The following is a 25,242-nucleotide window of genomic DNA, read 5'->3' as shown; positions in this document are numbered from 1 at the left end:
TTCTGCTTCCTATGTGATTAAATATTTTGCAAAATGATGTAATTTAAAGTTTAATTTAAAAGCAAGCTCTTAGGTTTGTGCAAAAGCAGGTCTGCAGTGCAGCAGACACCTGGGCAGGTGATTGCTGTTCTCTGCTGGGCTGGAGTTTGGCTGGGAGTAGCAAAAAAAAAAACAAAATAGAGGTTGAACAAGTGATAGAATGAAAGATATTTTCATTTCATACAAAAAAAAACCATCCTCGAAAGTCCAAATTTCTGCCACAAATGCTGATTTCTCACTCCTGGGTGCTGTGGTTACAACCAGGAGCCAGGGCATGGGGGAATTCAGGGTGAAGGAAGGAGATGGAAAAGCACCAGTCCTAGGGACAAACTGCAGCACTTGATGAAAAAATAATACAATCAATTAATAGCTAATCAAGTGTTAATAATTGAAATGAACCTGGGCATGATTGTTGTTAATATTTAAACATTACTCGGATAGATTAAAATTAATCACAGTATTATCTGTCTGTCTGGAGGGATGCTGGGGAGGAATTCAAGTCTGCTCTTTAACACAATGGATCTGACACCCACTCGAACACCAGCCGATGTTTTGTGGTTCAGAAGAGGTGCAAACACGTTTCCTATGTGCTATCTCTGTTTTTATAAGCATTCAGGGAAAAGAGCATCAATATCTGCAATGAAATACATTTGAAAGGAGTTGGGGCTGCTTTTGGTGGGTTTTTTTTTAATTTGTTTTTTTGTGGAGTTGTTTTTATGGGTTGTTTTTTTGGTTGGTTTTGAGGTTTTTTTGTTGTTTTGCAGGGGGGTGTTTGAGGTTTTTTGTTTTGTTTTGGTTGTTGGTTGTTTGGGGTTTTCTTAGGGGAATTTTTGGAGTATTCAGAGGATGTTGCTTTCACATTGCTGCTTCAGGTGACAGGGCAGCAGCAGCCCCTGTCCTTGGCCGTGACCCCAGGAGATTTTGGGGTGCCTGGCCCATGCTGCAGCTCTGCTGGGACGGTGTCAGGTGCCTCTGGTGCTGATCCATGGCAGTGGGTGGAGTGTTTTTCCAGCTGTTTGTGTCAGGATGAGCCAGGCTGTGACACTTGAAATGTTAAAGGAAAGAAAAGCAAGCCTGCATGAAGTTGCTCCTTCAGGTGTAGGAACAGAACAGATGAAAGATGAATTTACAAAGTGATGGCTCTTGGTTATTCCAGCTATTTCTCCAAAGGTTCTTCAGCACATGTTCATTTGAAATTAGTTTTCTTGCAGGATTTCACTTCTGTAAATTGCTTCAACTAACACTGCAAAAAACCCTCAAGGACTGGAATTTTTTTATGTATTTTTAATCATAAAACCTGAATGCAGGTGTTAGAATTCCTCACTGGGCTATATTTCTTGCTAAGGGCAATGAAACACTTTGGAAAATTTAATAGGCACCAGGTCACCAAAGAAAACAGGGCATAAACTACATGAGATTATCTTGGAATAAGGAATAAAGAAGGAAGCATCTTAATCTTAGGTTCTGGATTTATACATGCATGACTTTTCCAGATAATTTTAGCCTCATAAGTTCATAGCAATTAATACATTTCAGTCTTGAAACTCAAAGGTTTTCCAAATCCTTAGGAAAACCTGTTTCTGTTGTACTCATCCCCTTTCCCAGTTCGCCTTTCAGCTCTGAATGCAATAATTTATTGGCAGCACTTTGGATTCCAATAGCTGGTGCTTTACTCAGTGGTTCTGGAAGAAGGGCTGGGATAAAAATTTGGACTCAGGAGAGAATCCAGAGGTTTTCACCCACCTCATGGGGAAGAGCACTGCACTCCTTCTTGGAGAGTTGCTCTTGAAGACACTTTCAGGAAAAGGTGGTTGAAATAGTTTGGAAATGAGGAGTGTGGCAAATGGGGAAGGGATCTGAGTTTCTGGGAAAAATTCTTTATGAAATGGTGCCCAGTTTTGTGTTCCCTGTTTTCTCTCCTGAGCTGCTTTAATTTTGTTTTAATTTGTTTTCTTGGTTGGGAGGATGTGCGGTAAGGGAGGTAAGTGTTTGACAGACAATAAACTGTACTGGCAGTGATTAACATACACAAAAGGTAATTCAGGTGGGAAAAAGCTCAGCAAGTCTAATAAAGGCTTCCACAGGAGGATCTGCTTCTTAAGTTCTTGAGGGGGAATACACAAATCACGGAAAGAAAACCCAAAACCCGCTCTGGGATTTTCAGATGCCCCCCAGAGCCTGGGCTCACAGATTGCTGGTGGCATTAATGTGAGCACACATCCAAATCCCTGGATTATTGGTCCCCATCATGTCAGATGCCTGCAAGGAGCAGTTTCTGCAGGGACTGGGGACTTTGTACCCCTGCTCTGGGCTTCAGCTGCTCAGAGCTTTCAGGCTGGTGAGTCCCAAGGTTTTAAATGAGCAGTGCTGAGAGAAAGCCCTGAAATTGTGAGTGAAATAGAAATTAGGGAACGTTTGCTGTGCTCTGCAGAAGGCAGAGCTGTGCTGGGGGGCTGGATGGGGTCTGATGTTCAGACAGCTTTTAGCAGGGCTGGTCCTCTGCTGGCTTGTACAAAGTCACCTCTGATTGTCTGTTCTGGGCATGTCATCTGTCACAGCTGCTCTGTCTGCTGGCCATCGATGTCCTTCTGGACAGATTTATGTCACATCCCATCCCTGCACCGTGACCAGTATCAGAGCAAACAATGAAGGAAGCAGATGCACGTTATTTCTTAATTATTGTTACTTTATTGCCATCTAGAAATAATTTCTTTTTCCCCCTCCAAAACCAGGTTCCTATTTGTTTTCCTTTTTTCGTTTTCTTGTTGTTACTGTAATGGGCTGTCTCAGCTCCACAGCCATCAGAAATCTTGGCTTGATGAGGCTGCTTTGAAACATTTAAAGATTTAAATTATAAACTCAGAGGGAGAAAACCAGTGATGCATGATTAGTTGAAAGTTTTAAACATAATAGTCGTATTTTTCATATGCATGTACAAAAATGGCTTATGTCAACTGTAATGTGATTTTTAATGCATATTAATAGAGTCTGTTGCAGTGTGGATGGTTTGAACACCTTTTGGCAGATGGCTGTGGTATTAGAGAATGCACAATATAAATTAGTCATTTAGGGAAAGAAAACAATGCTCGAGTGCTAGCGTCGGCTCTGCTCGGAGATGCAGTTCCAGCACATCACTCCTGCAACCAGAAGGATTAGAAGCAGGATTAAATTTGCCAGGGAAATTAAATAAATGAACAGATAAATTCCTGTGTCAGAAAGGAGCTCGCTGTCGTTACAGCTTGTTCACATCCCCGGCTGCGTCTCCATCTTTTAGCTCCTGTCCCTGCAGAGGTCAGGTGGTGCAAAGGCAAGGCTGGGGCTCAGCTCGTCCCTGGGAGGGCTGGAGTGGAGCAGCATCTCCCACATGGAGCCCCAAGGCTGTCAGCTTCAGGTGTGTTGGACGTGAGGGATGGAGCAGCTCTGCTGGGAGGAAAGGCTGAGAGAATTGGGATTGTTCAGCCTGGAGAGGAGAAGGCTCTGGGGTGACCTCATTGTGCCTTTCAGTGCCTAAATGGACTCCAAGAGGGCTGGAGAGGGACTTTTGCAGGGCCCGCAGGGACAGGACAGGGGGAATTATTACTGTGTCCCACAGCCATAGGGAGGAGGAGAGGAGAGAAGATCCAGCAGGCAAGAACTGTGCAGCAAGATTGATTCATTTTATTATTTTACGAACTCTTTTATGGACTTTTTTCTTCATAGTCTAATTGGACAAAGGATCAGCCACCCCTTGGGGGTGATTGGCTAAATTCCTAAAACATCCATTGTCAAAATATTTTCCTACTGTACCATAAACAAAGCTCGGCAAGGTCGCAGGGGTTCATAGCTTATAGAACTCTGCAAATACCTTCATGAGAGAGAAAAATATCTCACGGGCTTAGAAAGAAGCAAGAGAAATTCTTGCTAGCAGCAGTACTGTATCCACGGGGAATGACTTCAGGTGAAAGAGAGTAGGTTTAGATGGGATATTAGGAAAAATTCTTCCTGGGGAGACCCTGGAAGAGGTTGTCCAGAGAAGCTGTGGCTGCCCCTGGATCCCTGGAAGACCAGGTTGGACAGGGTTTGGAGCACCCTGGGATGGTGGAAGGTGTCCCTGCCCATGGCAGGAGGTGGAACTGGATGATTTTTAAGGTCTCTACCAACCCAAACCCTTCTGTGATTCTCTGTGGAAGCAGTAACCCCTGTCTTCAAACTGATGTAAGATGTGAAAGAAGTTGATGGCTGAGCATTGTCTCCTTTTTGTTTTTGCTGTTCAGAAAACAGAATTAGCCGGTGATGAATCTGCGAGTCCTGTAAGTGTATTCTACTTTCCAGGTAGTGGCCTGACAAATGACAGGGATTTCGTAGGAAATCACTTTAGCAAACGCTAAAGGGCACTCATCTCTGAGCCAGAGTGCAGCAGCTGCTTGGGCAATTCATTGCTGTGCTCCAATTCCTAATCGAGGCGCTTGTTTGTAATTGTTCTGCCTGGTAACCCTGGCATGGCTGGGGTAGTCTGTGAAGAGATATTTAAAAGCAATCTGCGTTTTCTCCCTTGGAAATCTTCGCAGCCATTCTCATTGCTTGAGTTTCCAACAGGAGAGGCAGTAGCTTTTGGCTTCTGCATGATCAGGATGATTGTCAGGGCGCTTAATGAGCTTTGTGCAGAGCGAGTGCTTTCGGAGCATATGTGTGCAGCAAGAACCTCTCCTGCTGGCTGGGCACGCTGCTCCACAGGCAGCCTGCATCTCCTGAGCCTGGGAGCATTGCAGTGTTTCCAGAAACCCATTTGGGATTAGGACTACATCGAGCTCATCCCTTTGAATGTAGCTCTGTGGTGAAGCCAAAGTGGAAATGATTTCTAGCGCGAATCACAAGGTGTGAGCAGACTGCCTCTTTTTACTGGTTGGAAAGAGAACTGTGCTTCAAACCTTTGACAAGGAGCTTTGTGAGGCGAGGTGGTGGCTGATGTGAGTGCACAATAACAGCCTGACAGGTTTGCACCATGCGCTGACACGTCGTGTCAGGGTTGCTGGGGATGGAGCCGAGCTCTTGGCTGGAGCTGCAGCAATTGCAGATCGAGCGATGTGTAATTTACTGAGCTGCTTGTTAATTCTCTGAGGTGATGAAATCTCCTGGGCATATAATTACTACAAATGTTTACTTGACTCTACCACATAGCTTGACATTATACTCCACAAGTTTGTACCTCACTGAAGTTGTGGCCTGGCTGTAAAATGCCACTGTTAGGCAGCAAAATATTAAAGAAGTATGGATGAGACTAAAGGCATTTTAAAAACGCTTTCTACACCTCGGAATTACAAACATTCATCCCATCTCCTGCTGATTACACACTTTGTAATAGCTATTGTTTCTACGGCTGGGGTTTAATTTTCCTCAGTATGCTGGCAGCGCTGGGGATCTCAATAACAATCCTCCCAGCAAGGCTGTGAGGGCTGCGGGGAGGCCAGCGGGGAGCAGCCTGACTGACAGGTATTTTAAGCCTTTTTGTGCTTCAGGATTAGTGAAACATTCCCAGGCAGACCTGTTGGAGTGGGGAATACGTGGGATCCTGGCTCTGTCACCTGTAGGGGAGCTGAGGTGGCTTTGGGGTCAGAGTGGTGTCGTTTCTCCCTGCAGGTTACGCCTCAGCCCGTGATCCCTGCGGAGCCTGGCTCAAAGGTAATGCCAGATTTCCAGTGAAATTAAAGCCACCCTCTCACTGTTTGTGGCTAAACTGCTGCTCAGGAGCTTTTCAGTGACACAGGTCAGCCCCATAGTGCAGGAATGTGTTTGAGCTGAATATTTTGGGGTGTAGGGGTCACCAGCAGGTGCTGGGTGAGGCTCTGGAACATGTTCTGCAACACCAGTCCCGTCTACACAGCAGTTACAGAACCACTTCCAGGATCACTGAGTCCAAGCTGTGCCCCATCCCCACCCTGTCCCCAGCCCAGAGCTCTGAGTGCCACCTTCAGCCCTTCCTTGGACACCTGCAGGGATGGGGACTCCAAACCTCCCTGGGCATCTCCTGCCTATGCTTCTCCACCAGGTCTAAAAACAGATGAGCCACACTTTGCACCAGTCTGGGTATTTTCTGGAGTCCTGGATTGTCCCTTGGGAAGGGGAGAAGTGGTGCTGGAGACAACAACCAGCTCCTGGGATGGTTCGTCCTCACCTGCAGATTCCTTTCAGCAGCCCTGGAGCTGATTTTGCAGCGAGTGAGAGCCGCTCCCAGACGCTTGGGGTGCCCAAACTTGTCCTGGATTATAGAAGCTTAGAGTATTTGTTGAAAACACTGATTTCTTTGAGTGTGAAAGTGGAATCTCTTGTGCCCAGCAAGCTTTTGTGAGCCCATTTAAACCTTAGCCAAGCTGAGAATGAAAACAACTTTCACTCTAATAAAGCCAAAGTTGCAAAATTAGAAATGCTGTTATTACAAAAGAAAAGCAGGCAAAATTAGCAAACAGAAACTTCATGTGTACCTGGGTTAGGAGCTGCTGAAGGCATTACTCCAGAGGAGGAATCTTGTTTGTCTTTGCTTTGGTGAGTTCAGCCTGACAGTGCTCAGATTTTGGAGAGGTCTCTTGGGGGTGGAAGCCCACCTGGGGATTTCACTCTATATTTAATTTTCTGGCTGCTCCATAAGGTAAGAGGCATTTTAGAACAGCTCTCAGGCTTCCCTGATTCCTCCAGTGGTTTGAAGGATCTGTGTGTGCTGTCAGCTTGGATTTACCTGCCTGGTGCCCAGGAGAGTGCCACTGACCTTGGTTTCTGGTGAGTGGATCTGAGGGAAGCAAGGGGATTGGGATGCTGCAGTTTTCTGTTTCTCAGGAAGCTCACAGAACTGCAGTTCTTTGGTGATATTTATAAACGTGTAAATCACATTAATAAATCCCCCCAAGAAAGATTTTCCTGAGACAGGAAACAGAGAGTGGCCCCAGCCTTGTTTTACTTCACCAGTTGCTTCTGTTACTGGAAAGGCAGGGAGGTGTTGTGGTGCATGAGTGGAATTCGACAGGTTTCCCATGGAAACAGAAGATCTGATTTTTATTTTTTTTTTTTTATTCACCACTGAAGCTGATGTCAGTCAGGAGCATCTGTGCTGCCCTCAGAGGATACACCCTGGTGCAAGCTGAGTTCTCCTGTGCCCATGTGCTGAACAGTTTGTACACTCTTGTCTGCCTTAATGTACCTTATTTATATATATTTTTTAAAACTGCCTGGTGATATGATCCTAATATTTCTTTTTGAAATAAATTCCTCCTGTGGCTCCAGCCTGGGGAGTTCAGGCAGGTTTGAAATGCTCTCAAATGCAGATTTTGCTGCTTTGCTCTCTGATCCCCCCAGACTGGCATTGCCATCGCAGGGTCCCCAGTTCCCTGCTTGGGGCTTTGAGACCCGGGCTCTCTTTCATTTCTTCCCCAGTGAGTTGCTGTTCCAGCCTCACAAATTCTCCCAAGTCCCTGTGCTGCCTGTCTCTGCACAGCACTGATCCCTGCTCCGCTGCACTCCCAGATTTTGGCGGAACCATCCCTCTCCCAGGATCTGTTCCCTCGCTCATCTCCATGGAACAGCAGCTGCTGAGGCCCCATGTAGCTGCACCAGCTTCGTTTGGTGCCTGCTCTGATTTCCTTCTGTGCTCCTCTTGCTGCCTCCTTTTTCCTGAAACCTCCCTCTCTCCATCTCCATTTCACACTCCAAGTCTTGTGCTCTCTGTGCTGCTGCTTCACAGCAACTTTAACCCTTCAGTCTCATGGAATGGTTTGGGTTGGAAGGGACTTAAAGGCTCATCCACGCCCTGCCATGGGCAGGGACACCTTGTGCTATCCCAGGCTGCTCCAAGCCCCATCCAAGCTTTCCTTGGACACTTCCAGGGATCCAGGGGCATCCACAGCTTCTCTGGGCACCCTGTGCCAGGGCCTGCCCACCCTCACAGCATCCCTTGCTGCTTCCTAATTTCTGCGTGTAATTTCAGCTGTCTGTACCAGCTGTTGAAACAGCTTTGCTCAAAAAGCATTAAATTCTTTGTTTCCCTTTCCCTTTTCTACCTCCAGTGTCAAACTGGCTCTGATTAAGAGTTGTGTTTGGGTTTTTTTCACACTAACTTGGCTCTGATGTTTCCAGTGTGGGAATAGGTGAGAATCTCAGTCATACCTGGACCAGGTAAAAATGAGTCAAGACACATCTGCTTTGTGAAACATCAGTTGGAGCTTTTCCCCGAGCAAGCCAAGCCTTTACTGGAATTGGGTAAACCCAGTTGCCTTTAATGCTGTTCCCAGGGTTACCTGCTGGGAGGAACAGAGGGAAAATTCTGTGCACACCAATGGCAGAGTAAATCCAGTGCCTCCCTGACCCTGGTTGAGAAATACCCTAAAGCATCCCAGAGGCATTGCTGTACATGACCGCTGACTGGGAAGAAATTCTGAGAGCAACAAATGTGTGAGAAACCTTTTTGAAATCCATATTTCTCAAGAATTCTCTCATTCACGTCATGATACTCACCTCCATTTCCTGCCTCTGTGTAAACCTGCTTAGTATGGGTTGTGATATCATTTACCTGATCTACTCCTCTGTTATTGGTGGGAGAGGAGGGGAAAAAAACCCCAAAACCCGCTGTATGAAGTGCTCTGCCAATTTACCATGCCATAAAAGAGATATGCCGTAGTTATTACTAAGGTCTAATTATGTAAATGACATAATTTAATAACCATTATTAAATCCCAGCAAGCTTTATTTCTTTTCCTTATTGTTGATAGCTGTCCTTGATAGGAAAAATGTCACGATGCCTATCATAAAAATTAATTCTTGTGGGGCTTTCACACCATTGCAGGGGCTGGGAGTGCAGGAGGCCTCACAGGCGAAGGCGGAGGCTGATTCCTGTTATCTTTGCAAGAACAAATGTTGTCCACAAGGAGAGCAGGGAGAGGAGAGGAAACTTTCACAACAGCAAATATTTAATTAAAAAAGCTGCTTGGGCCAACTAGTTGTGGCAGCAGCTGCTTAAACAGAGATCTGTCCTCTAAATAACTGCAGCTATATAAAGGGAGCGAAAGGAGAGTGGAGGGGAAAGCTCCAAGGGCTTGTGCTGTAATTGCACAAGTGGGTTTCATTTTTGTGTTTTGGTGTCTTCAGTAGCCATGAGCCCTTCTCTGCCTGTCTGGAAAACCAGGATGCCTCAAGCTCTGGGAGTTTGACAGAGAGAGGAGTGTCAAGAAAGCCAATACATCACAAGCTGCCTGTATTTGAGGTGTGCAAGGCCTCATAAGGAAGGCTTTTCTGCCACGTAGAATAAAACAGTTTGGTAGGTGCAGAATCAGCTCTTTTCTAGCGTTCCCTGACTAAGGGAGAGGTAGGTGTGTGTCTCTGCTGCAGCAGTGTTGGCGTTGTGCCCTCGTGCCAGGGAGCTGCCCCAGCTGGGAGCAGCTTTCTGCATTTAATGTCAGACTTCTGGTGAGTTCCCTTTGCACCTTCTGGATCTGCCATGTTGTGACCTGGACCTGCAGAGGTTCATGCCATTCATTCAACATGAAATGTTATTTTTCAGGGAGTACCTCAGAGCATCCATCAGGCTCCCAGCTGCAGTTCAGTTCCATAATAAATGTTGTTTGGCCCCCCAGCTGGGCTGGGCAAGGAAAGGGAATGTGGGGTGTCCATGCGTGGTCTGTGTCAGGAGAGCTCTTTGAAAAGCTCAGATCCATAAGGAGTAAATCCATGAGTCTTTTCCGTGCTCTGGGGACGTTCCAGGCTCAGGGCTGCAGGGAGGTGTGAAGGAGCAGAAATTCAGTCAGAGATTTTTGAGAGACAAGTGTATGGAAGGCATTGTGCGGTTTTTGTGCGTAACTGACTCCTCTCTGTGGTATTTTTAGGTGTTTTTAGCCATTTTCTGGTTAGTCTTTATAAGAAACAGAATTCATTCAGTGAGATAGTGATTAGAGGGCAATAAAGTTTATCCATGATGTGACACAAATGAGATAAAAAACATTTGACCAACAGTATTGACAATTTCTTCTTTAATTTTTTTTTTTTAAGAAAAAGAGCAGAGCAGTGTCTGTGATGCTGTAGAATGTAAATGGACAGGATGAAGTCTGTAGTGCAGTTATCATGGAAAACGTGGCATGGAAAGCACTTCTGCCACTGTGCATATCATTGATTAGAGCAATGCTTCTGCAGGTGGGCTGGGCAGCAAAGCCCACTGTTGTTCTGCAGAACCTGGTGTTATGTGCAGAATGGGCAAGGAAATCCTGGTTCTGCCTGTTTGACGTTCAGCGTGAAGCTTCCCCTTGCAGTTTTACGTAACTTCAGCAGATTTTAATGGTTCATGCAGAACTTTCCACTCCTACTATTTGCTTGCTGCACTTCTAATTTGATTTTATTTACTTTAATTTCCAGCAAGGTGGAGCTGATTTTTTTCCAAAACTGGGGGAAGATGATGCCGGGTTTGAGCTCGTTGTTCATAAAGTCACATCGTGGGGAACTAGGAGGAGTTTCAGCTTTTGAAACAGAGATTTCATATTTGCTGGTGGGGTTTGGGTGAGTGGATTTTGCTGTTGCCATGGGAAAGCAAAAAGCAAAAGTAAAGGAAAAGAGGGACCTAAATTGCCGTGGTGTAGTTAGTGGGCACTTCCTCTGGGTTGTTTCTAAACCTTCTGGTCTGGCCTTGGGAGATACTTTATCAGCCCCTCACGAGCTGAGGGAATCAATTTAGTTTTGCCCAATTTCCTCCAAAACAATTTTCCCCAGGTACTGGGGAAACAGGTGAGCAATTATATTTTTCCGAGGCTTTTAGGCTGTTTGAACAGTGTGTTTTGCTGCCTGCATTGCTTCCTCGATGTTCTCTGCTCAGCCACCTAGCTGGAGTCAAATTGTATCTCTAAAGATCAGCTGTGCCTTAAAATACACCCCGGGCTTGTGATCTGCCTGATGGAACATCTCCTGTGATCACCTGAAGATGCTGCAGTCACTGACAGCTGCTGCTCTGCATCCTGCCAGTGCTGAAAGGCATGATGAATGTGGATCCCGAGGAGAGAGAAACAGAATTGCAGAGTCTCTTTTCCCTTTCCTTCACAGCTATGTTGGGGTTTTAGTTTAGTCTTAGGTTTTCCTGTTAAAGGAATTTTCTCCCATATGCATGTTGCTAGGGGACAAATAGCTGTACTTAAGAAAGACAAAAAGGGGAGTGGGGCGGGCCTGGCTACTCTTTTGTCTACACCTGGGTGTGGGGACAGTTCGCTCTGAGCGTCCGGAGAGAGAAGCTGCAGAGAAAGGAGCTGCTGCTGCTTTCTTTTTGGCCGTTCTTTCTTCCTGCTGGAAGCAACGCCGGGACCCCAAAAGCCGCTTTCCCTGCCCTGCTGGAGACCGAGCTGTGGCTGTCCTGCCCCGCTGCTGCTTCGAGCTTTCGCTACGCTGTAGCCCTGCTCACCCTGCCTGCCTGGGCCTCCGTGGTTTTTTCCCATCTGGATACATCTCGTCTGCCACCCGGGATTTGCGTTCGTCCCTGCCATTCCAGCCTGCTGTTCCCGAGAGCCCGGGATCAGCTGCCCAGCGGTTTGTGAAGCCTTTGTTCCATCCCTTCCCGGGATCCCAGGGCACCAGAGCCGCGGGTTTCCCGAGCTCGCTCCGGAGCGCCCCCTGCAGCCGCGGGGGAACCATCGCACCTGCCCTGCTCACCGGGAGCCGCCAGCGCCCCTGCCGGCTGCGAGCGGAACTGCACCCGAGGGGAAAGGGCCTGACAGCCGAGAAGGCTGGCACTGGGTTTGTGTTTGCTGTTACTGCCAGAGTTGTTGTTGTTTTGTTTGACTGGTTATATACATATATATATATATATATATAGTAAAGAACTGTTATTCCTATTTCCCACATCTTCGCCTAAAGGCCCTTGATTTCAAAATATAATAACTTGGAGGGAAAAGGGGTTATATCTGCCACTTCAAGGGGGGCCTCTGCCTTCCTTAGCAGACACCTGTCTTTCAAAACCGAGACAAGCTACAGTTGATATATTCAATATATTGTCAGCCAGCTGTCTTTCAGTGTGGTTGATGGATGTTTTGATTTAGTGCCTTGGAAAAAAAAGGCATTAATGGAGAAAAGCAACTGTTGCAGCTAGAAAATCATTGGGGTTTGGAGTGTTTTGAGTGATGCTTTTCCCTTACAATGGTAAAACTACTGGAGCAAGTGCAGAAAATTGCTGCTGTGCTCAGAAATAATCCTCACCTTATCAACAACTTGATTTCCCTGAAAGCTTTGCCAAAAGATGCTTTCGTCAACAGAAGCTATAGGAACAAAATGATGACCAGATAAATTGCAGCATTATGCTGCTTAGAAGAATGTCTCAGGCACTCCTGGTATGATTCTGAGCTCTTTCCTTCCTGGAGATCGTGACAAAAACGTGTCCCATCTTCCTCGTGAGTCTCTGCTTGGGATTTTGCAGCTCCTAAAAGATGCAGGTGAAACAAGAGTGTCTCCCCTGGGTGGGCTGGGCTGCTGAATGGGTGTTTTTATTTAGGCTTATTGGGGGTTTTATTGAGCTGTGAGGTTTTTAGTGGAAAAAGGAGATTGTTGTAGATGCCAGGTGAAAACAAGGAAAGTAGGAAATGCAGAGTCAGGATGAATTATCCATGCATCTCTAATGCCATGCCATTTGCTCGGGTACTCAGATTCCTAATGCACAAACTGGGCCACATCCTACAATTATTGCCCTAAATCGAGTCCTCTGGTGGTTCTTTCGTGGCAGACTGTAAGTCCTACTGGGAAGTGTGGATCCTCCTGTAGAATCAGACCAAGATTCCCAAAGTGAGAGTTGGTGCTCCCTGTCCAGACAGGCACATGAGGATTTCAGAGTGATGTGGATGGTGTTTAATGTGTACTCTTAAACACTTCCATGCAGTGTCTGTGTGAAATCACCACATTTCACTTGATTTTTTTTTTTTTCCCTAAGTAATCCCTTGTATCTCTGGCAATGTAGAAAATGGTGCAAGCTTAATGGCCTTGACTTTTAGGGAAAAGCAAGCATGGGGAGATCCTCCATGAAGCTGAAAGAGCTAATCTCTGTTATTACACAGAAGGAGGAGAATCAGAGGCAGGCAGGGAGTACAGAGCCTGCATGCTGTGAAACTCTCCGTGGTCACGAGTCACTGGCTGCAATTCATTTAAATTAGGAATACACAGTGTCCCAGTGACTTTCACTGAGGTACAGGGATAAAACTGAGAGAGGAGATTTGCTGCAGTTTTGGGGTTAAGTTTTTCTTGGGGTCTAAGGTTTTTTGTGTGAAGCACGCCAGGATTTTTTGCTTGGGGTCTTGGGAATACACTGAGCATCTCCCAAGTCCCTGAGGCAGAGAAGCTCTGTGAGTGTGCATTTTGCATAGCACAGATGAAGCAGGGAGCTCAGATTTAGGGGTTTTGGTGTCTGACAGTATTGCCAGTGTTGTACACCATGGGTGAGTTCACCTGCCTGTGATGCAGCAGGAAAAGATGATCCTTAATGGATCGAGTGGGAATAATAGCTGCTTTCTGCTGTTTATAGAGGTAATTCATTTGCAGTTAAATCCCTTTTTCCCCTCTGTTCGTGTCGTCGCCTCGTTACCAGCACAGAGAGCTCTCCAGCAAACACAAACCCACGCTGTGAGAATCACCAGCACCGAGTGGAGCCCTCAGTGCCCTGCAGTGGTTTCTGCCATTGTCAGATGAATTTCCTGGCACTGGGATGGTTCCTGTGGCTGGAATAGAGCCCATCAGGGGCTGGGTGTGTAAATTTCCCCCCTGCTTTAGTAGCTGAGAGAGTGCAGGATTCCTCCCGTGGCAGAATCCCGGGGAGCCCATGGCTGTGCCTTTGGAGTGTGTTCTGTACTGTTCTCCCTGAGCTTTCTGCTGACTGAACAATCTCATTAGCCCGAGGCCTGCCAGAGCTCTGCCCGGCACATCCCTGCCCACATTTCCCAGTCCACAGAGCTCTCCTGGCTTCGTGTGTGCCAAGGATGTGCTCCAAGCAGGAGCTGGAGTGGCTCAGACTGGCTGTGGCATGTGCTGGCTTCCAGGAGAGCCTTTCAAGGTGAGGCAGGGCTGCTTCAAGGAGGCATTGCTTTTCTGTAACTCACGTTTGTTTGTATTAACAGGAGAAAGCTCACGCTTTCCCCAGTGTTATGTGTTTTGAAAGAGGCAGAGTGAGTGTACAAAAGAAGCAGGCACCTTTGCAAATTCCTGTTGAAATTTCGGAGGGTTTGCATGGCCTCTGTTGGCAGAGGCTGTCACTGGCGGTCTCATCTGAACACAAACTGCAACATGCTCCTTCCCTTTGTGCCTGGCTGCCACAGCCTCACCCCCACTCACCCACCCACCCCACCTGCTGCTGCCCTTCGCTTTCTGCTTCATGCTTGACCTATGGGCTGAAATCCTAATGGCTGTTGAAAATTTCAATTAATATAAAACTAGTTTCAGCCAGAAGTGTGCTAAGCTCGTTTAGGAGATTCAGTATCTCAAGGAAATGCAGAATGGCAAAAGCTTCAGACAACATTTGAATTTTTAACAGGCTGTGCTTTCAGGTGTGCCTGCAAAGCTCAGATCTGGGCTGGTTTGTGACCAGCAAGGAGGGTGACGGTCACTGGGTATTTGTAGGTCACGACATTCCTCTGCTACAGCATTGTCTGCTCGTGCTGGAATAATTTCTGTGTTTTCCTTGGTTAACAAAAAATGAAAGATGTGTGGCCAAACCTTCAGGTGGAGGGGGTAAACCAGACACACGTGGGGGGATTAGGCTGCTCTTACATCTGTAAGTGTGCATATATAAGGAACTTTATTTTATGGTACCGTAATTATGCAAAATACACTTTACAGTGCAATGAAGGAATACAGTCTTAGAATTTCAGCGTGGTATTTTTAATTCCACTCTAAATACCTTAGAAACTTGCTAATTAAATACTTATGGATTTCTCAGAAGCCTGCAGGACGTCTCCACAAGCATTCTGTGCTGCAGGATGTGGTACATACACCTCAAGTACACTACATTAAATCCAGATTTTCCCCTGGAAGAGAGGTTGGTGCCACAGTAGAACTGGGAGAAGGCTTAAAAAAGATGAGTGTAAATATATGGATTAGTTCCCACTCAAGAAAAGATTCAGTTTGTCTCTAGAGAGCTAAACTTGTCTGTCACAAGAGCTGCTGTAGTGGTGCTCCCCCAGTGCTCAGAGCTGCTGCCCAGTTAACCCAGTCCACAAATGAACTGGAGAAGGAGCAGTTTTATGTTCAGTGAGGATGGGTAAGGAAGCAATTAAGTAAAAAAAAAAAGGTACTTAAATTTATGGAGGAGAGGCTTGTTGGTATTGAAGAGCAGAGGTTTGATGAGGTCTGGCTCAGAAAGTCCCCAGGCAGCTGCAGGAGGAGGGAGGATTTCTGTTCTCCCTCTGAGCCACTGTGGGGTCACCTGGCGTCCCATTTCACTGCTGTTCTCCAGATCAGTGCAGATGTTGGTATTTACTGACACATTTAAGAGCATCCACAAGGGGGGATTTGGCTGCAGGATGCTCAGGTTTGTGTGCTCCTGCTGGAAGGAGTGCCCAGGGGGATGGTTATCTCCATTTCCTGGGAAGTGCCGTGTCAATAATGTTACCACTGAAGTTTAGTGAAGTGTCCGTCAGCAATGGCCCACCCACAGTTCACACTTACTCCTTCGGTCATGAACAGGCTGAACCAGGTATTGATCTCCACCCTGGATTTTCTTGGGAGTCTTTGTTGCAAGTGCTGCTCAGGGCATTTTGAGGTTCCAGCAGAGCAGGTCTGACTGGGCTGGCAAACCTGGGCTCCTGAGCGTCTTTGCAGGTTACAAGCCACGTTTCTTCAGCTTTCCATCCCTGTGTGTGTGTGACAGCCATGCACAGCTTTAAGGAATGTGCTCCTTGTGCTCAGTGCTTCAGCTTCCAGATGTACAAAACCGATTAAATCAGGTCTCCCAGGTGCTGTGCCATTATATGGGCAGAGAGATGACCAGGAGAAATTATTAACCATTTATTGCTGGCTTTTAAACCATTTCAGAGCATAGGGTGGGATCTGATGAGACTTGAGGGGATTGCACTTCAGGATTCTGTTGGGAACAGCTGGGAGCAGATAAGGGAATATTTGTGAAAATGGATCGCTGGTGCTGGCTGCCTTTTTCTGGGGTCACACACCTGGATTCCAAGATGCTCATGCACCTCCTGCTTCCCCTCAGCTCAGGGTAGATGTCCAGCAGAAACACCAGAAACTGAGTTTTCACATTATCAGCACAGGCATCAAACTGAGCCATCGGTCACAGCCTGGGGACAGCACCATCTGTCACCCTGCCCAGCCCACGGCTGACCTGCTCTCCCAGAAAACCAGCACCTGGCAAGCTGGGCTCCCAAATTCCTTATTTATTCCTTAGTTCCTGGACACTTTGGCCCAGGGAAATTAATTCTATTGCACTCTTTATTGAGTTGAATGTTTTACTGCTGCATTGTGCTACAGCCTTGCGGGCATATTTCTTTTTAAATTATATTAATTCCATTTTTAGAGTGGTTTTGTGGTTTGGAAACTGAAAGACTGATGCATTACAAAATTGGGAAGGTGCAATAGTTGCAATGATAGTTGAAACACGTAAATTTGGGGAAATAATGCTAAAGCTGTGTAACTACACAGAAAACTTTTCCTTTTGATGTGCTGTCCGATGTTTATGAAGTCCTTGGCAAGATAAATTGTACATGGGCCTTTCTCACTAAAGCTCCTGAGAGTGGAATTGCATCTGAAATAAAGTATCTCTGTTGTGTGCTGCAGTGTATTTGGAAATATTTTGCCATGGAAGGAAGAGCAGCTTTCTGATTTGGGTGATTATTTTAATCACCTCCAGCATATGCATCATGGGCTGCTTTTTTAAGAACTGACAACATCCCAAAATAGGTGATGGGGAAAGAGTCAAGTGAAGGTTATCCTCTCCCTGGTACTGATACTGGGATGTGAGAAATCTTTTAGGGGAAAAACCATGGGTGACATTGACACCTGAACTAAAATGGGCTCCTTATGAATATTCCCTCTCTTTCCCAAACTCTGGAGTGACTCTGCACATGGGGGGTTTTCAGGGGAAAAAAAAAAAACCATCTATAGCTGCATAAAACCTGCTGCTGGAGCAGTACATTTATAGCAGAAATGCAGGAGAAATCCCCACCTTTCCCAGCTGATGAGTGAAGCAGGGAGCTCCCTGTGGCGTGGAAAAGCTCGGAGGTGATGGATTCCTTCTGGGAGCTCCCCAGGGCTCTGCCTGGATCCCAGGGCTCTCGTTCCTCTTCTGGGAACTGCTCTGGGAGCACTTCAGAGCACATTTCCTTACCTGGTGAGTTTTCCATGCCCCGCTCATTGGAAGGTTTTGCAGTGCTCTGTAGCACTGAACTCTTTTCCTACCTTAATGGTTCCATGTGGTATAACTAAATAACCAAACTTTTATTTTTGCTACCAGGCAGCAGTTTTTTTCCAGAGTTTCTTCCTGTTGTTCCAAAACTGGTGCCACACGGGAGGCTGTAATTTCTAATTACAAATATTTACCAGCGCTGTAACATCCGTGTCACTGAGAAATTAAACCCAGCTCTAGCTAGTGAAGAGTTTAGCCCAGGGATGTGCCAGTGTTAAGCTGTGGGGATCCATTACTTTGCTGAAGATTTGTGCTGTACAGGACTTAAACAAGGAACAAACCTTAGAGTATTTGAAGAGGGAACCAAAGAGCTGAGGTTGGTGCCATATTTAGTAGTGCATTATGATTTCTCTTGGAAGCAGTAGACCAGTAATCTGGGAATTTTGGCTGTCATCCTGCTGCTATTTATGAGCAATTTTAATGCAGTAATTACATGTAGGGAAAATTGTTCACTAGGTTGATGAGATAAATGGAAATTCAATCTTTTTTTCTTGTTTGGTTGTCCAATATTTTTATTACATCCCTCTGGAAGCAAGGGGATATAATAAAAGAATCTGGAACTCCACTGCTCCTTGGAAATACTGATAGTTTGAAAGATTTGCTCAGTGTAAGTTAAAGGCAGCTCATTAAACAAACAAATGAGCTGTCCTCAGAGCAATCAGTATTTACTATTAACCAAACAGCACAGTAAATAATGAATTGCAGGTAAGGAGCTACAGATAAGTATTTGCAGTGAATTCAAATTACTTGACTTAAGCCTGAGGCAGAGAAAAGCAAATAGAAAGATAGAAATAGAGGGAGGAGGGGGATAGAAGAAGGGAGAGGAGGGGCTGCAGATGTAACATTTGTTGCAGTAATCCGTGTTCATTTGTTGTGCAGAAGAAAGGCTTTTTTGGGCAATCTGGTGCCCCCTCCCTGGTGCAAGTGGTGGTCCTTGTGAGAACAAAGGAGGATGAGGAATTCCTGGGGAAAAGGAGAAAAGAAGGCTTTGGGAAGACCCTATAACATCTTTCCAGTGTCTGAAGGGGGGTTACAGGAAGGCTGGAGAGGGACTTTGGACAAGAACATAGAATGGCTTCCTACTGCCAGAGGGCAGGGTTAGATGGGATATTGGGAAGGAATTGTTCCCTGGCAGGTTGGGCAGGCCCTGGCACAGGGTGCCCAGAGCAGCTGGGGCTGCCCCTGGATCCCTGGCAGTGCCCAAGGCCAGGCTGGACATTGGGGCTTGGAGCAGCCTGGGACAGTGGAAGGTGTCCCTGCCAGGGCAGGGGTGGGATGGGGTGGGCTTTAAGGCCCCTTCCAACCGAAACCATCCTGTAATTCTGTGAAAAGCAGGACTCTGGGCCTTACCCAGCTCGGAGAGCAGGGCTTATGTTTTTCCCAAGGTCAAGATTTTGCAAGTGGGTCCCTGGCACTCTCCTACCCCAAGGACAGAGCTGTGCTTTGGCACCAGCGAGACCGAAACCTGCCCACGGCTGCCAAGTGCCTGCACAGCTCCCTCAGTCATTTCTCCAAATTAGTTAGGCAGCGAAATTGTTCATTTGCTAGGAACTGGCACAGGTTGAGAAGTTTGGGTTTGGAGTTTAATCATCGCTGGAGTGAAAGATTGTGCTGCCTGAAGTTTGGGTGGGTGGCTGTGTGTGGAGCCAGGATGATGGAGCTGTCTGGGGGATGGCTGATACTGCTCATTAAGGAAGGGGCTCGGCGTGTTTTGGGTGCTGGAGGTGAGGGGGAAGCTCGGGGATTTAATCAGGATCCCTGCAGTTTCACCTGAGGCCTGGTGGGACGGCCGAAGGCGTGACAGGCGTCCTAAACACCTGAAGCTTGGCAGCCCTGCCTAAATGTCACCTTGAAAAGGTGAAGAGCTTGGCCCAGGTCTCTGCAGGGAGGATGTGCCTCACCTGGCTGCCTGCTGAGCACCAGCTCTGCCCAGAACAGGGCACAGAGCAGAGGCCGGTGAGTGGGGCACAGGGGGGAGATGTGTGTGAAGTGTTGGCATTCCAAAATCCCAGTCACAGCCAGGGTATTGCCTCTGCTGCTCCATCAGGGATAATACACAGACACAGCAACAGGGGGCTTGTCCTGCTGGGAGGTTGTCACAAGGTAAATGCCTCCACAGAGAGCCTCTTGCTTGATTCATATCACCCCAGGACTGCACCTCATGGAAACCCCTCAGAATAAGCCAGCCGAGGTCCCACACAGCTGCAGAGAGGTTCCCGAGTGGAATTCTCTGCTGGATGTGCCCAAGTCCAGCACTGCTGGTCCCCCTGTGCTGGCTGCTTCCAAATGGTGGTGCTGTCAGCCCCCAGCATTAGTATTCAAGCCAGGGAACAGGAGTGAGGTGCTAGACAGGCCGACTAATTACAGCAGCCTGCAGAGGCAAGTCGGGCTGTACCACATGATAAAGGATATCCTGCTTGCTTGGAACGTTGCTGCTTTGCTCTGGCACTTCATTAAAAAAAAAAAGAAAAAAAAAATAAGGTGTGAACTAATTGGTTTGATTAAGGGATCGAGCTGTGCTCTTGTTTTTTTCTTGAATTTAATCTGAATTCATGCAATGCTTTGTAATACTCTAAAGGAAACTTCCCACGACTTTAGCAAGCTGCACACCTCCTGTAATCCCAGCTCCCGTGCCTCTGGCTGGCATCCTGACCTGCCTGCTCCTGTCCCCAGAGCTGTCAGCAGATGGGGGAGAGGAGGCTCTCTCTGCCACCAGCATACCATCTGCAGGCAGCAAGGCTGGTCAGGTTTTATGAGCCTAAATTGCAATTGTGCATCCAGAGGGTTTTCTGTCAGAGCATCTGTTTTACTGGCGATGACACAGATCTGGAGCTGAGCGTGTGCCAGGGGCAGGTGAGGAGGGGGAGAGCCCCATCCTGCAGTGACAGCAGCCATCAGGTGGCTGCTGGCTGGGGCTGCTGCATGTCCTGTGTGTCCCCTGTGCTGTCACACAGCCCAGGTTTTGGCAGGCTGAGCTTTGGAAAGCTCCCCTGCTCACAAGTCAGAGCCAGGAGAACTCAAACTGGGGGAATATTGACTGCCACAAACAGAACTACTGGTGTTGCCTGATTCTGGCTGATTTACACCCAGCATAGCCTGGGGGTACCAGCTGAGCCTGTCCCCTGTCCCTGTCCCCTCCAGTGCCCTTCTGCAGAGCAAGGCACTAAGCAGATTAGTCAGATTCTTCCATCAGCAAATACTCCGGGCCTAAGATACTTAAAAGACATCTGGTTTTTAGCCTCATTTCTAAACAAATGAGGCTTATGTGATTATAGGGTCTGTCGGTTGCCCCTCGTTGGCCAATTTCAATCTTCACCCGGGGATTTTGGTCTCACAGATGTGAACTTCCAGGAAGTTTTTGTGGACTGGTGGCCGTGTGAACAGGAATCATCCTGGAGGGAGGGCCACAGCACAAGCTGTGCTTATCTTGGGGTTGGTGTGAGAGGGAGTGTGCTGGGGGAAAGGGAAATCTCTACTTTCTGCCTGTGTTTTGTAGAGAAAAGCAACCATAAGGAGAAAACCCCCACGGACTGGAGGGTGTGGGCTGTGTGGCTGAGCTCTGCCTCTGCCCCAGCTGTGCTGAGCAGGGACAGCCATCCACAGTCCCACCTCCTGCTGCCCCACATGCCAACTGCTCCCTGTGATCCCGGGATTGCTTTTCTGATCCCTGGATTAGCGGGGTGGGATGTGCAAAGATACAAGAGCTGTGTGTGAGCCAGGCTTAGCCTGGCAGTGGGTTGTTGCCCTGGTGCAGCTCTGCCTGTGGGACAGAGCTCGCTGGGCTGTGCGGGGCTGGGCTGCCTCATCGGTCCTTGGCTCCTGCAGAGCGGCCTTGTCTTCAAAATTGCTCTTTCAAAGTTATTTTGACAACTGAGGTGTAAATTCTCCTGAGCCTGATGTCCCTTACACTGTGGTAGAGGGTGCACAGGTAAACACAACTTGTGCTGGTTAATAATTGACTGAGGTACCGTGGATGAAGCTGGAGATTGGAATCTTCTGTGCACCCACTTCTGTAGAGTCACAGAATCCCAGAGTGGTTTGGGTTGGAAGGGGCCTTAAAAATCATCCCATCCCATCCCCTGCCATGGGCAGGGACACCTTCCGCTATCCCAGGCTGCTCCAAGCCCCAATGTCCAGCCTGGCCTTGGGCACTGCCAGGGATCCAGGGGCAGCCCCAGCTGCTCTGGGCACCCTGTGCCAGGGCCTGCCCACCCTCCCAGGGAGGAATTTTTTCTTAATGTCGCATCTAAATCAGAATTCTCTCCTTTACTTCACTGTGAATTGCACTTAAATGCTCATTAGAGCTGGATCTGTCTCCTTTTTGCAGCTACACAACATTTTTGCCTCATAATTCAGAACCTAAGGATATCTAATAGAATGTGTAAAACCCACGTAGAGCAGTTCTGGGGCTGTGGGGGAAAGCAAAGGTTTCATGTTCTGGTTCTTAGTAATGAACTAAATGAGATTGTGTCCTCCTTTGAGCATAAATGAAAGATAAAAGACAGATGAGATTTATGAACAAGGTCATTAGTGTACCAAATTTCTCTCATTAGATCTGTTACATTACTTTCCAACTTACACAACTCTCATTAGAAAAATTTATGAACTGGAATGATTACAAATACACCGTATTCTAAACCATCCCTACTTTTAATTGCCAAACAACAAAAAAATAATTATACTTCTGCGCTATAATAGATCTGTACTATTTTGTTAGAAATTTAGCAGGGGTTGTTCTTGAAGCCAGGGAATGGGGGGAGAGGAAATTGGACCATTTAGTGCAATTTAGCTGCAAATCTGAAGCATTGCTTTAATTTTATAACCTTGTCAGACCCAAGTTGGTATTGCAGGCTAATATTGCTGTTTGTTCTCCTCACTAGACTCCCACTTTCACATCTCTGCGCCTGATTTGAAGTGACAGTGAGCGGAAGCATAAGGTATCTCTCATTCTGTTTGGACTCCTTGTTTACAGAAGAGTGATGGAGATGCTATTAAGCACAAGAGGCATCACCATATGCCTGTTTTTCTTTGTATTGAGTTTGGCAGCAGCTATTGAAATACCATTATCAGGTGAGTTGTAGCTATTTGCTGTGCACTTTGCTGTTTTGTTTGGTATTCCTTTACAGCTCTCCCTGAAGGAAAAATATTAAATCCTCCTTTCCAGTTGTGTTCCATTTGGAATTTAATCTTGCCACAATGTGGCCTTTGGGAAATTTGGGGCTGATAAAGAACTAAGCTGTCCTGTTTGGGCCTGCTTAAATGGAGCAGTAAAGTTGTCTAACAACATCTATCTGGTGTTTGCCATCCAACACAACGCTTAGCTCCGAGGGTTTGGGTTTGGCTTTCACTTAAATTCCTCATTTGGCTCTGAATCCCCCTGAAGCTTGTTTGATGTGCATTTATCCCTCCTTACGTGTCGTGCAACCTGCCATTCCAGCCTGGGAAAGGAGCAGGTGGAAGTCTCCGGGCAAATGTTGGTCCCCAGAGAAGGATTTCACACTCCGTGGGCTGCTCCAGGGAGCAGCTCCTCCTTCCCTCGCCGCCTGGGATGAATTCAAACTGCTTGTTTTACATGGATCATGAGCTTCCAGGACACGTGTAAAATACAGGATGAGGCTCACAGGGAACAATCCAAGGAAAGCCAGGGGACCCCTCTGCCTGGAGTACAGCCCAGACCTCCCGAGCTTTGCATTTTTCAGACATAAATGGACCAGGAGGGTTGACAACGACAGTTTGCTTTGTTGTTTTGGTGGCAAAAAAAGCCCCAACAAAGCAAAACTCAACAATATTGGAGCTTACGAATTACTGTGAGGAAAAACAAAGAAGTAAACTTAAAGAATAAGAAATTTAGGCTCTTTTCAGGTCTCAGAGTAGGACACAGACCAGTTTCAGGGCATCCTGTGGGTCTGCCATGAGCTCTTAGCACTCTGGAGCCTGCCAATAGCCCTTAAAAGAGGAAGCCAACCAAGCCAGTTTATAGGATATTTTTGTAAAACTATCCAAATTTGCATTGGAAAGTAGAGGTTTTTTTGGTTTTTTTTCAGGAAGGTGCTGCAGTGGCTCCTTGAGTTTCAATAAAGCCAAAGCGGGGCTGTGATGTAAAGTGCAGGACAAACTCTCTGGGCATCCACTGCTTTTATGAACCTACCCCAGGGAACCACCTAAACCTTAATTAGCTCTAATGAAGCATTTTATATTTTAATAGAAAGAGTTGTTTCTGATCAGTGAAGCTGGTGGGCTTAGAAGTGTTCAGCTTTGAGACCACATGATATGACAAGGCACCACACTTCACTTCAGCTCTGAGCTCCCGGGACTTAAAGCAGCACCCAAAGAGCCTGTTAATTCTCTTCCTGGCTGTTGATAACAATGGGATGATCCTATTATCCCCAGCTCCACTGCAGGGAGCATTCTCCTTCCTGTTACACAGGCTTTTGCAACACTTTAATTCCGTCAGAAAGAAGGAAAAGTTAGTGCAGCCTCCTTGCGTGACCGTGCGGCTGCACCCCGGGGTGGGTGTTAAACCAGCCTTGCAGTCCGTGCCTTTTCCTGGTGGTTTTATCCAGGATGGAGGCAGCAGTTTGCTAATCCATGTGTGTGCATCTGTGTCTGGCTTAAATCCAGGTACTGACTCCACCTAGGAATAAATTTGCCAGTCCACAGCGCCGGGCTTTGGCTTTAGCTCTGGCGTGGTCCCAGCTCCCCTCTGCCCTGGCTGGGTTGGGAGGGCAATGAGGGTGGGCACTGTCCCTCTGCCAGGCCTTTCTTTGGCTGCTGAGGCAGTGACAGTGATCATTTTGGGGAGCAGACAGTATTATCCATGCCAGGGGGGTGATGCTCATCTTTTTCCCAAGGCAAGCCTCACTTTGTGCGGGAACAAGGCAATCCTGCCATTGTCCTTCTCCACTCAAGGGGAGCTCAGTTTGGCTGGAATGGCCTTTTAACCCGATTCCTCCTTGTGTTCAGTTTCCCAGCTCCCAACAATCATGGAGCAATCCCACACCCAGGTTGCCTACCCCTTTGACGAGGACTTCACCATTAAATGTGAAGCCAGAGGAAACCCCCAGCCCACGTGAGTACTGCTTGGAGAAGCAAACAGAAGCCAAGCTTGCTTTTAACTTTGCCAAACATTGCTGTGGCTGTCAGGAGCTGCTGCACAATATGCTGCTCATCATCCTCGGCAGGGTGAAGGTTTGGCTTTCCATTCAGGCCATTCAGCTTTTGTTGGTCCATCACTTCCACTTGCCCTGTGAATAGGTATCAACATGGTTTTCCTTGCTGGGGGATGTTTCATTTCTGTGGCACGTGCCAAATTCAGCTCGTGATTTAAAAAACAATCTTGTCGGGGTTGTGCTGCAAGAGATGGGCTGGGTCATGGTAACCTAAGGGGCCCAGCTGCTCCTCTGCCTCTTCCACAGCAACCCTAAAAATCCCAAACACATGGAACTGTGTATTCAAACCCCACATTTGCATTTTATCAGATGTCTTGTCTGTTCCTAACACCAGCAGGGCCGTGGCAGTGGTACAGAGAGACACAAAAGGAGTTATTCAAATAAATAGCCAAAGACAAGCTCTGTGCAGTTTACACCAGTGTGGAAAAGAGGAAGATTTTTAATGAAAATGTGATTAACAAGAGTGTAATAATAACACAGTAAAAGCTCCTCCCGAGGCTTTCACCACTGAATGGTGTTTGGGCTAAATTAATAGCTGGTTTTTACATCATTTTTTCTCTTTAGTCCTTCCCTTCTTTCTCTGCAACACAATTTAAACTTTAAAAGGACATTCTTTTATTTATATCAAGATGATTTGGTAATTTTTAATTG

At 47.0% G+C, this 25,242-nt stretch overlaps 1 protein-coding gene across 12 annotated transcripts in view; it reads left to right on the top strand.

Annotated features, from left to right (window-relative positions):
• The window catches only part of CHL1 (cell adhesion molecule L1 like), a 132,741-nt gene that overhangs the window by 55,287 nt on the left and 52,212 nt on the right, over positions 1-25,242 (top strand). For all 12 annotated transcript variants that reach the window (XR_007206010.1, XM_048315226.1, XM_048315221.1 and 9 more), the window contains 2 exons: positions 22,303-22,492; positions 24,386-24,491. Coding sequence is in view for 11 of the 12 variants with exons in the window: in XM_048315226.1 (XP_048171183.1) it covers positions 22,402-22,492; positions 24,386-24,491 (197 nt within the window). In the remaining variant the exon portion in view is untranslated. The remainder of the gene's footprint in view (positions 1-22,302; positions 22,493-24,385; positions 24,492-25,242) is intronic.

The sequence above is a fragment of the Corvus hawaiiensis genome, chromosome 11, assembly GCF_020740725.1.
Source record: "Corvus hawaiiensis isolate bCorHaw1 chromosome 11, bCorHaw1.pri.cur, whole genome shotgun sequence".
NCBI lineage: Eukaryota > Metazoa > Chordata > Aves > Passeriformes > Corvidae > Corvus > Corvus hawaiiensis.
Note: the sequence above shows the minus strand (reverse complement) of the source record. Positions and strands in the feature narration are given on the sequence as shown.